This window comes from Arvicola amphibius, chromosome 5 (genome assembly GCF_903992535.2).
Source record: "Arvicola amphibius chromosome 5, mArvAmp1.2, whole genome shotgun sequence".
Taxonomy (NCBI): domain Eukaryota; kingdom Metazoa; phylum Chordata; class Mammalia; order Rodentia; family Cricetidae; genus Arvicola; species Arvicola amphibius.
The window spans coordinates 100,404,931-100,417,818 of NC_052051.1; the positions used below are offsets into that span (position 1 = coordinate 100,404,931).

The following is a 12,888-nucleotide window of genomic DNA, read 5'->3' on the forward strand; positions in this document are numbered from 1 at the left end:
ATCCACGGCAGTGCAAAAAGTAGTATAAGAATTCAAAATTTTTCAGGAATAAAACTTTTGTGAATTCCATTCTTTAAGCAATAACATGTATTCTCAACATTCTGTACTTTATATTCTTTTTCATAAAATTAAGAAGATCATTATTAATCTTGACATCATCTTTCTGCTGATGGTCTTTGGAAGGGGGAAATAATAAATTAGAAGAAATGCAATTTTTTAGAAGGGCCAGACACAATGAATCCAGAGAAGAAGTGGAATCAACAAATTTAAGTGTTTTAAACACCAATGACTATTCTAAATTCTGTAGATGGATTATGGCCAAAGTACTAGCTCTAATCTTATCAAATGTTAAATATAATTTAATTGTTCAAAGTCAATTGGACATCACTGATACTTATTATTAGAAGTCCTATGGATGAAGTTGTATTGCTAACAGGATTTATATGAGCTTTGGAATCTCATGTAACCCACTGGCCAATGAGTTAAGACCTGAGTAGGTGCCAGAGTTGCCCGGGCTGAAAGAGCTTCTAAGAAATCAGTGTGAAGGATTATATCAGATGTTCCTGTTTAATTTCCCTTGAACTGTTATCTGTAGTCTTTCCACATTTGTTTGTTGTGTCTAACTGAAATGACAGATTCTAGAATAATTTCTTTAATGAGCTCTATAAGACAATACTCTATACAAAAGAGAAAGAGTATGGGCTGTAGCTGGTGCCAGTTTGTAAAGATATACCGCTGAATTATATCTTTCCTGCAACTAAGCAATAAATACAATGAGTAGGTCCTGAGACACATTTAACAGAAAAAAATAAAATTATATCAAAATGTTATAGAGGTAGAAAGATGAGGTCCCTATAGAAGCTCACATCCTAATGAGAGCTCATAGACATTTTATTCCATGTCAAATGATGGAATTAAATTTGTATGTTGAATTAAGATTGCTGATTATCTGATTTTGATATAAAGAGAGAATCTTGTGTTGCCCAGGTGTACATGGTATACCCAGAAGAATCCATAAATGTTTTAGAAAAAGGAGTAAAGGTCAGAAGTTGAAGTTCTGACCTGCCGTGGTTCTGGTATTAAGGATGTAGACAGGATCAATCAAAGCATGCAGGTGGCCTGTAAAACTTGGACCAGAGAGCTGAGGTTGTACCTTAGGTAGTAGAAGGTTTGCCAAGCATTCAGGAAGCACCTTAGGTTCACGGAAAGCAGAGGACAAAATATTCAGGGTCATTCTCAGTTATGTAGTGAGTTTGAGGGTTGCCTGGTCCACACAAGAATCTGTCTCATGGAGGGAGAAAAAAGATCAAAAAGTTAAAAAAAACGTCAGTTCTCCTCAACCCTCCCCTTCTTCCCTCCTTTTCCCCTTCAACTCTTCTTTCTCCTCCAATCCCCATGCTCCTAATTTTGTCAAGCTATTTTGTCTGTTTCCAGTTTCCATGTGTATCTATAAATGTTTTTTCTTTGTGTTCACCTTATTACTTAGCTTTTCTAGGATCATGAACTATAGGCTCAATGTCCTTTGTTTATAGCTACTATCCACTTATGAGTGAGTACATACCATATTCATCTTTTGGGGTCTGGGTTACCTCACTTAGGATAGTGTTTTCTAATTCCATCCATTTGCATTCAAAATTCAAGATGCCATTTTTTTTCCTGCTGAATAGTACTCTAATGTGTAAATGTGCCACATTTTCTTTATCCATTCTTCAGTTGGAGGAAGGACAGAGATGAGAGCAATGAAAGAGATATCTTGGTTGAGGGAGCCATTATAGGGTTAGCAGAAACCTGGCTCTGGAGAAATTCCTAGGAACCCACAAGGATGACCCCAGCTAAGACCCTAAGCAATAGAGGAGAGGGGACCAGATCTTGACTTGCCCTGTAGTCAGATTGTTTAAATATTCATGCTGAATATTATTTAAATATTCATGCTGGATAGAACCTTCATCCAGCAACTGATAGAAACAGAGGCAGAGACCCACATCAGAACACTGGACTGAGCTCCCAATGTTCAGTTGAAGTGTGGGAGGAATGAGAATATGAGCAAAGAGGTCAAGACCATGATGTGTTCACCCACTGAAACAGTCTACCTGAGCTAATGGGAGCTCACCAACTCCAGTCGAACTGGGAAGGAACAAGCATAGGACCAAACTAGTCTCTCTGAATGTGATTGACAGTTGGTGGAGCAGACTGAAGGGCACCAGGATTTATCCCTACTGTCTGTACTGGCTTTTTGGGACTCTATTCTCTTTGGATGGATACCTTGCTCAGCATAGATATAGTAGGGAGGGCCTTGGACCTTCCACAGGGCAGTGTGCCTTACCCTCTCTAAGGGCTGGATTGGGGTGGGAGGATGTCTGGAGGGAGTGGGAGGAGGGGAGGCCGTGGGAACTTGAATTGGTATTTTTTAAAAAAAATCTAATGAATTTAAAAAGAAAAAGAAAAAAAACAGAAGCTGGAGTGGGAAGGAAGTGAAGTCTCTCATGTCCTCTGGAGAGGAGAGACCCAAATTTTAAGGAGAGTTGATGTCAACATGGTGACATAGGTTAGCCAGTGCTTTCTAGCAAATTTGGCCTTCCACAAATGTTGAAAAGATGGACAATATGTTACTGCCTGCCCTGCCTACCTACTTTATATTCAGGTGTTCTTGATATAAACTAAACTTGAAACACTGGCCATACAAAGTTAGAAAATATTTTGAGAAATATTCATCTTTAGATGATATCTGTATCCATGGTATCAGGTTTCATAACAAGGCTCCCTTTTGTGGGTTCATATGGATGGTCCCTTTGAATCATATTTTGTAAGATTCAACGTTAAATTAGGGCCATTGTAGTAGTGCACATCTGTCTTCTCAGCACTCAGGAGGAAGATACCTAGATGAAGGTCAAATTCTGTCCTAAACACAAACAAACAAAGGAAAACGAAAAAAAAAGCCCACTTATTTTGGAACTTCACCCTGACATGTTACATGTATTTGATTGCCATCAGTGGTCAATTCTTCTTTTAAATGTTTTTTGTTTGTTTGCTTGCTTTTAGTTTTATGTGCATAAGTGTTTTATGTCACTGTCTGTCTGGTATTAGGTGCATGCTTGGTGCCTACAGAAGTTAAGAGTGGCCACCAGATCCCCTTGAACTGGAGAAACAGATGGTTATTAGTTGTAATGCGAAAGCTGGGAATAGAACCCATGTCCTCTGGAAGAACAAGAAACTAGGGTTCTTAATGTTTGAGTCATCTCTCCCTCTATCAGTGGTAGGTTTTGCTGCAGCTTTTTATGTTTCTAGAGGTTATCACTTAAGGAAAATTCAACAATCATAGAAGCATCCCATCAAATCATTTAACAGTTAACCGTAATTCATCTATAAGAATAAAGCTGTTAATATTTAATATGGACACCTGGTTTGAAGTCACAGGGCAAAAATGGAATTATTTAGTATTTGGCAGTAGCAGGGAAATAGCACAGCCACCTATAGTGAGAGTCACCTTCAGAAGTGACTGGGCCAAATACTGGCTTCAGTTCTAGGGCTGCCCTCTTGGCAAGACGTGCCATTTTCAGGCTACTATGGGGATGGACTGTGCAAGCCGCCAAGTGTTGTGTGGTGTTTTGATCATGTTCTGACAAATAAGGCTTGCTTGGAGTCAGAGGGCAGAGCTAACCAATAGCCGACCCAAATTAACCCCGTGGTTTTGGAGGACTGAGGAAAGATAGGATAGGAAGTAATAAGGGGGTGAGGGTGGTGGGATGGAATCTTGGCTCCTTTGGAGGAAGGAACGGAGCAAGTAGGTTAGGACTGGTGGTTTCTCTGCTTCTCTGCTCCGACTCCTGAATAGACTAATGCTTCACCCAAGGTCACTGTGGAATGAGATAATAATTATAATAATGAGGAATAAGTACAGGGGATGAGATGGCTTTCTTTGTGTGGGAACCCGGTGCATGCTGGCCATCACTCCGTCTGATGCCTGCTCTACCCATGTCTATACATGAGCTACAGAATTCAAGAAGTTTCAGTGATTGCTCATGTATGTATGCTCGCTGCCATTATTTCAAGGTGTGCTTTCTTATCAAGAGTATTTAAGCAATACAGTGTGTGTGTGTGTGTGTGTGTGTGTGTGTGTGTGTACACAACGCACATGTGGACCTCCACAAGCTCTCTCCTTCCACTCTATGTGTTCTGGGGATCAAACTCAGTTCCTCAGGTGTGGTGGCAGGTACCCTTATCTGTTGAATCTTTTCACCTGCCCAAATAGAGATCAGGCTGCCTCACAGGTGTAAGTCAAAGACAGAAAAGAAAGGAGACTGTTATTTCATTTCCGCCTCCTTAAAGAAATGAGGGGAACATGGTGTGTTGTTTGTGCAGACACATGCAGAAGACAGTAAGGGTTTGAGTTCTTTGAGAGCAGCCATGGAAGTGGTAAAGGCAGGTGAGTCAGACAGAGACAAGTGTGACTGCCTGCAGCTCAGCATCATATTTCTAAATTCAGTTTATACCAAATTCTATCCTGAGGGCCAGTTCTGGATGACGTCACAGGTCACCAATGGATGTCTTCCTCATTCCTCTCCACCTTATTCTTTTGAGGCAGAATCTCTCACTAAACCCAGGAATCACTGATTGGCTAGACTGCCTGGCCGTTGCTCCCACCAGTAGGATTACCAACACTTGTTGCCCTACCTGGCTTTGTATGTGGGGGCGAGGGATCTGAAACCATGTCTTCATGCTTTCAGAACATTTTCCATTATGCATGGAGCCACCCCCTGGAGCACTCAATCGGGAAGGCTTACAAGAGTTAGATCATACTTGAAAAACTAAAGACTAACGTGAACAAATTCATCTTTTGAGTAGATTTCAAGACTCATCTGTAGTAGCCTCACCCTGCTGGCTCACTTCACTTCTTCAAATGGAGTACTGAGTGGTCTGAGTGTGCCAGCTTTGGGATATTCAGGGAAAGAACATTTTGAATATTATCTTTTTCAAATGTAGGCGCAAGACTGCATTTCATATTTTAAGAAGAAATTGCCAAAAATGAAGTACTAAAATTTATAGGTAGCCAGAGCAGCCCAGTACCTGCCTGCCACGTCCACAACTCAGGTTTTCACCCTCAGAACAGATCAGGGTTAGAGTACTCACCTGCCACGCCCAGAGCTCTGGGGTTCACCCTTAGCACCACAAAAAAACAAAATGGAGTTTACAAGGTTTCAGAATCATTGTTTTAACACAGAATTCTGTTTATTAAACCAAACAAAAACAGAGAAAATTATACCAGCCCTCATTTTTTTAAAATTTTCATTAAATAAGCAAACTCTAAATTCACACCTTTAAAAGATGTTTGTGCATCTATGTATTTCCAAAATACTCATATTTCAATAAGATTTTCACATTATATTCACCAACAGTATCACAAAATTTCTTTTTTTGTTGTTGTTTTTTTTTTTTGTTTTGTTTACGTAACTGTAAGGAACAATAATTCTAGAAACACTAGAAGAAAAAAGCATAGCAATGTCCACAGTTACAAGAAAAAGTGCACATTACCCGGTCACAATCACAGTCAGTACTTGGAAAACTCTATGTAACAAGTAGGAAGGAACACCACTGATGCCTTCAACCCATTGTCAAAAACCAGAGGACACAGATTTTACATAAAATAAGGCAAATTCAAGAATGCACAAAGAATGCTTAATTCAACCAAAGCTAAACAACAGAAAGGAAAATAGTACAAGCATGAACTAAAAGTACTTCTCTTTAAATATTTTAAAAATAGGCTTGCTTCAGTGCACAGAAACCACCACTCAGTGTGTGTCTAACACTAGAAACGGAGAAAAAAAAGGGCAGAGCTTGGGAGGCCACGGAGTGGGGTTGGGGGGCAGTTCATTTTAAGGTACAGCTCTGTCTGCTGAGGCGTCTCAATTTTAGCACACAAAAAAAATCTAAATTATACAAATCCTATCAGGAGATATAACAGCCTTTTCTGGAAACTATTTCCAAAAGAAATGAAAGGTAAACACGAGAGTGCAAAGTTTAGGATTGTCACCTGCAACCTCATAACCTTTAGTCATCCCCATCCAGTTGCTGCTCTGGAGGGTGACTACCAAGGCAGCTACCAGGGCGAGCCGCTCAACCAGGGCGAGCAGCGCCCCCCAGGGGCGAGCATCTCTAAGGAAAGCGTGATGCTCCGGCTTTCGTTTTGTTTTATAACGTTTAGAAAATTCTGGGATGAAAACTGATGTGGTAAGCTGCCATGTCCTGACGGGACGGCTTACAGAACGGAGGCAAAGGGTTTTTTTTTTTCCCCCCAGCATTGAGTGTTGCTTTTCTTATATATATATATTTATCTAGAAAGAATTTGGAAAGAGTAGAAGGCAAAAGGGATGTGGTGAGGGTACTTACAGTAGTTTCTCAAAAAAGAGTTTTCTTTTAGGACCTATGAAAAAGTTACCAAAGTAAAAATGACCATTTTGAATGAAAAACAAGTATTCTTTTTATAAAAATTACGTTTTTCTTTTAAAATACAAGATCCTTTTCATTGCTGTCATATCCTGTAGCAACAAGAAATTTGGCTCTTTTTTCCAGATACTTCAGCTTCCAGTCCAATAAGTCAGTAGAAAACTCCACTAATATCTCAGTTGGATCTTGAGCTATTTTTTTTATATATATATACCACAAGCTTCTTCATTTTTATCCTTGAATTAAGAATATGCAGCCTTTTTGTTGACACACTAAAACAGAAAGCAACTGGCTGGGCACATTTAAGCATCTCCAGTACTTCAAGGTCCGAGTTCCTCTGAAGCTTCTTAACACACCAGTGTATGGACCAAGGACTACGTGGCAGGATGGAAGTGTTTCTCTTCAAAGATTGTGCAGCAAGACCAGGAGCATCTCTTCTGGGAAATCAAGTGTCATTAGTGGAAACTGCAAACTTAGAACTCAGCGGATATGGACATCGTTTGCTTCAGTTCTGTTGTAAAATGAGATTTTCCAGTTCATCTGCAGAGCGCAATAAGAACGCAGCCGATTCTCGGTACCCTGCGACAAGCTGTCTCACAGCGTTGATTTCTGTTGGACTCAGCTGAGGCCTGGAATTGGAACTGCTGGAAGATCCTGAACCAGTTGCCAGCTGCCGCTTCATGCTGAGATCCGTGGGTCCTAGACAAAAAGAATCCCAAAGTAAGACAGGAATCGTGTTTATTCCAACATCTCACATATGAGCACCCATCAAATTACGATTGAATTTATTCATGAATGCTGTCACGAGAAACTCATGGTCTCTATAATCAAATGCATCTGCTCCCTGCAAGACTAAAGAGTAGTATGATGGGATGTGGGTGTCTGAGGATTTTTTTTTTCAGGTATCTTGGGCAGCATCCAGCCATCACTTCTTGTTACAGCTGAGACTCAAGCCCTTTGAACACGAGCTCTTGGCAGGATTCAATTGATTCAGTCTGTCTCCCGCATGTTGCAGGCACTTCAGGGTACCAGCGCTGCAACGATGAATTGCAAATATTTTTATTTGCTGCATTTATTAACAATGATAATTCCCATCGGTTCATATTTTTAATGACTTCCAGGATAATTTTTAACTTATTTTTATACATTAAAATTCATTCTTTGAGAATTTTACACGTTTATAAGATATATTTTCATCTTGTCCATTGACCACTTCTGCCCGTTCAACTCCATCCACATCTCTTTCAAAGACTTCTTCCCAATCTTATTTCCTCTTTTTAGAAAGTCCACCGAGTCCAATTAGTGCTGCCTGCCTGTAGGAGCACCCCATCCACTGAAGCATAGACCACCCAAGCAGTCCCTGTACCCCAAGTTACCAGGAGCGTCTCAGTAACTGGCAAGGCTATGTGAGTCCGTTCCTTTTCTATGCTGACGTTTTGACTGATTTGCTATTGGCAGGTCTTAATTAAATAATTTCCCACTTGGCACAATCAAGAATGATCTGTGAAGAGGGTCTCAGTGAGTGTTTGTCTAGGTTAGGCTGGCCTGTGGGTGGGTATATATGTGGAGTTTGATTGCTTTAATTGCGTTTTCAATCAATTTAATTTGGGCCTATTGAAAGTGGGTGGCAGCACTTTGTGGAATGAGCCCTGGATTGTATAAGAGTGGAGAAAGAGAGATGTGTGTAGGCGCATATGTGGTTGACTCCTTCACCCAGCCCGGCTTCTTGACTGGGTACGTGTCTATAAGCTTCAAATCCCTACTACCTTGAGCTTCCAGCCATGAAGAACAGTAATTAGAAACTGTGATTCCAAGTAAACTCCTTTTCCTCTAAGGGACCCTGACGGCATTTTACCTCAGCAGCTTGCCAGGAAACTATACAACCTCTTAAGAAATGTAGTCACTGAGGGCCGAGGGACTTCAGTTCAGTGTGTAGAGTGGACAAGTTCAAGCTGCATATTAAGGACTTGGTTTAACCTTTTCTTTTTTCTTTTTAAAGGAGTTGGTCTAGATGTTTCTTTCTTCTGTCAAGGTAATGTTATCTACTAGGTGGATTAGTTTTATAATAGGTTAGAATAAACTTTTCCTTGAAATGGAGCAAGAAAGTTGATGGAGGACTCTCATTGGTTAATATAGAAACTGCTCGCCTCACCACTACAGAAAGTAGTTCTTACAATGACCTGCAGAGGAACTAGATGTTTTATGTTATTAAACTTCATCCCTATTTGCACAAAATACAGTCAGATGTTTCTAGCATTCCCTTATACCTTCAAACAAAGGCTGGCAGTTCTGGTTTTGTACAAAATTTAGTAACTTATTCTAAAATTGAATACAATGTTATTTAAAATCTAGAGTTTGGAAATTAGCAGTGTGAAGACACTTCCTATGAAAATCTCATGTCTGCCTTCATAATTCAGCAAGTATTTATTAAAATTCATAAAGTTTGAAGAGAATGTCTAAATTTAGTAGTGATTGAATAAAGTATTGCTAAGCGTATCACAACATGACTCTGCAACATGAAAGTATTTTAACAGACCCTAAATATGCATAAGTGTTAAAAAAGGGGAGGGGCATTTCTTTTGTGAGTTAAGACAAGTATTACAATTTTCTTGCAAGTTCTTCTGGAGGCATAAGAATGACAGGTCAAGACCCAGTCTCTCTTCCATGGATCTCCGAAGGAGGCAGAGGTCTCCTGAGAGAGAAACAGCTTCTCTTGAAATTTAATTAGAGCAGACAGTAAGATCTTCCCAAAGAACTCTGACATCCACGAGAAACACATTTCTACCTCGGTCATGGCCTTTCCAAGCTTTGATTTTTCAGGAAGGGTTTATCTTCCATTTGGACTGCTATTTACAAAATCGCGTTATCGACAGACAAACGAAGAACATGTGGCTTGTCACATTTGTGGAAAGGAGTCGCTGAACCTGTGCTCAAACAGTTAGCAGTACCTCCGCAAATTTATCTGTGCATTCCCCCTTTTATTGATAGGTTTCTTTTTCTTTTTATATTTAATTTTTTACTAATTTTTACTTAATTTTATATATGAACCATAGTTCCTCCTCCCTCCCCTCCTCCTCACATCTCCTATCCCAACCCTGTCTACTCTTCAGAAAGGGTAAGGCCTCCTATGGGGAGTCAACAAAGTCTGGCACATCAAGTTGAGGGGACCAAGCTCCCCCCTGCCCACCCATCAAGGCTGAGCAAGGTATCCCATCATATGGAATGGGCTTTAAAAAGCCAACTCATGTGCTAGGTACAGATCCTGGTACCCCTGTCAGAGATCCCACAAACAGACCAGGCTACAATACTGTCTCCCACATGCAGAGGGCCTGGTTCAGTCCTATGTAGTATCCTCAGCTGTGGAGAGTCCATGAGCTCCCACAAGTTGGAGTCAACTGTTTCTGTGGATTTTCCTGTCATGATATTGGCTCATACAATCCCTCCTACATCTCTTCTACTGAACTCCTGAAGCTTGGCCTGGTGCTTGGATGTGGTTTTCTGCATATGCTTCCATCAGTTACTAGATAAAAGTTCTATGATGACAGGTAGGGTAGTCACCAATCTGATTACAGGGGAAGGTCAGTCAGTTCAGGCCCCCTCTCCACTATAGCTAGGAGTCTTAGCCGGGGTCATCCATGTGGATTCCTGAGAATTTCCCATCATCATGTTTCTCCATAGCTCTGTAATGACTCCCTCTATCAAGATATCTCATTCATAGCTCTCCCATTCCATTCCTCCTCCAACTCCACCATCCTATTCCCTCATGTTCTCATCCCTCACCCCTTCCCCTTTACCACTTCCCAACCCACCTGGCCTCCAGTTTGCCCAGGGGATCTCATCTATTTCCCCTTCCCAGGGTGATCCATGTGTGTTGGGGGCTGCTGTCTGGAAAACTACGTGATTACTTCAGGTACAAACTATGGCTTGAGAGCCTGGCTGCCATACCATATAGAAATATGGGCCTACACATGTGTCCATCTTAGGGTCCTCTTTGTTACCTAGCTCTTCTGGAGCTGTGGATTGTGGTCTGGATGACCATTAACTTCTGATCCTCCTGCCTTCACCTCCCAAGTGCTGGGATTACAAGCATGAACCACAAGGTCCCATTTGCCTTAAAATTCTAAACATCCTAACTTAGTGAAGACTTAATTTCTTCCATATTTATTAACACACACAACTGAGATAACTTTGTAGTTTTTACAAGCTCATTAGCAACCCCTCTCCAAACTATAAGAAACCTTTTTGCGCCGGGTGGTGGTGGCGCACGCCTGTAGTCCCAGCACTCGGGAGGCAGAGGCAGGAGGATCTCTGCGAGTTCGAGGCCAGCCTGGTCTACAAGAGCTAGTTCCAGGACAGGCTCTAGAAACTACAGGGAAACCCTGTCTCGAAAAACCAAAAAAAAAAAAAAAAAAAAGAAACCTTTTTGCTAAGTGTTTGTTATTCAAATCTTTAATGTCATAGGGATAAGAAGAAAAAAATACATGTAATACATATTTATTTAGTGACCACTCACACAGCCCTCATCCAATGTTGTTATCAATCTTTCATTTTGTCTCAAAGATTCAAAGCTATATTGAACTGATTCACCTTAACTCAAAACACAACTATTGCATAATTAAAATGTAAGTTCACTATAAATAATAGTTGAAATATGAAGATGTAAAACTTAATGAAGTCTAGGAAGTTACATTTGAAGACAAAACCACTGAGAACATGATTATTAGATAAGCCATGCCAGTGAATAGGAAAGACAATGACCAAGAAGACAGTTAAAGAGAAAATGGTCTCAGTAACACAGCTAAGGCAAATACTCACAAAACTCCAAAAGGCCATGTTTTACATAAGTATTATGTGTTGGTCAAAGTGATATGGACTTATTTTTATGATAATTCTGAAACTTTGAATCAAAAGTTAAAGATATGTCATGTTAACCTAGACCAAAATTAGAGTTATGATTCATTCTTAAGGCATGAAGTATATTTAAGATATAAATAAGTGACCATTTATTACTTTTAAAGTTTAAATGAAAGTATGCATTCATAATTATTCATTTTCATTTCTAAAATTAATCTATCAGTTGACTGTTTATGGTACATTTTTGTTTCTTGTTTTAAGATGCTTCATTTTGTTATAATGTTTTAGTTTCCTTTTAACTCAAATAAGGACAGTTTTTAAAAGTGTTTTTTAACAATGAGAATTAAATTTTAGAAGACTGTGGTAACTCTTTTAAAAATTATAGTGAGATGGGTGGAGAGATTGTTCTTGCAGAGGACCAAGATTCAATTCCCAGCACCCATATAGTATCTCTGACCTTTTGTAACTACAGTTACAGATGATCCAATGCATTCTTTTTGGATCAGAGGTATCAGGTCTGCATGTGGTACACATACATGGCTGCAGGCTAAATACCCATCCATAAATAAAATGAATCTAATATATATGTATATATGCATATATATATTTCATATGTTGACATGGCTGGGAGATGACTTGGTCAATAAAATGTTTTCCATACAAGTATTAGGACTTGACTTCAGATTCTTAGCACACACCACAGAAACATAAGAGAGTGGACACCTGAAATCCTAGTGCTGAGGAGATATAAACAGGGGCTTACTGGTCAACCAGCCTCACCTACTTAGTGAGGTCCAAGCCAGTGAGACTCTGTCCCAATGGAAAGGTGGATGCATTTGAGGAATAGCACTTGTACTGGCTGGCTATATGTCATCTTGACACAAGCTAGAACCATCCAAGAGGAAGTGATCTCAATTGAGAAAATACCTCCATAAGATCCAGTTGTAAAGCATTTTCTTGATTGGTGATCAGTGGGGGAAGACCCAGCCCATTGTGGGTGGTGCCACCCCTGGGCTGGTGGTCCTGGCTTGGTAAGAAAGCAGGCTGAGCAAGCCATGATAAGCAAACCAGTAAGCAGCACCCATCCATGGCTTCTGTATCCTTTCTTGGCCCCAGGTTCTTGTCCTGCTCGAGTTCCTGTCCTGACTTGCTTTGATGATGTGTGATATGGAAGCATAAGGTGAACAAACCCTTTCCTCCCTGAACTGCTTTGGTCATAGTGTTTCATCACAGCAACAGTAACCCTCACTAAGGCAACACCAGAGGTTGTCTTCTGGTGCACACACACACACACACACACACACCCCATTCTCAGACATTCTATACATGCATACCTCCCTAACACTACACAGATTCTATTTCTGATATAATTTTACAGAATACAGATGGTTTGATCAATGAGAATAAGTTTTGGGATGGCAGAGTTTCAGTGACAATTGGAAGAGTAAAATGTTTCCCAACATGCTCTTACTATTATTAGCTTAATGAATAGGTGTATGTCGTATGTTACAATACTCTTTAAAAATCTGTCCAAATAGCCCTCTGTGCTTCTCATATCTTAACTGATCCCAGACTGTACTGAGTTAATTCTTT

At 40.2% G+C, this 12,888-nt stretch overlaps 1 protein-coding gene across 4 annotated transcripts in view; it reads right to left on the reverse strand.

Moving 5' to 3' along the window:
• Window positions 1–6,946: 6,946 nt before the first annotated feature.
• The window catches only part of Nol4 (nucleolar protein 4), a 352,858-nt gene continuing 346,916 nt past the window's right edge, over window positions 6,947–12,888 (reverse strand). For all 4 annotated transcript variants that reach the window (XM_038330862.1, XM_038330861.1, XM_038330859.1 and 1 more), the window contains one exon: window positions 6,947–7,140. In XM_038330862.1, the coding sequence (XP_038186790.1) occupies window positions 6,947–7,140 (194 nt within the window). The remainder of the gene's footprint in view (window positions 7,141–12,888) is intronic.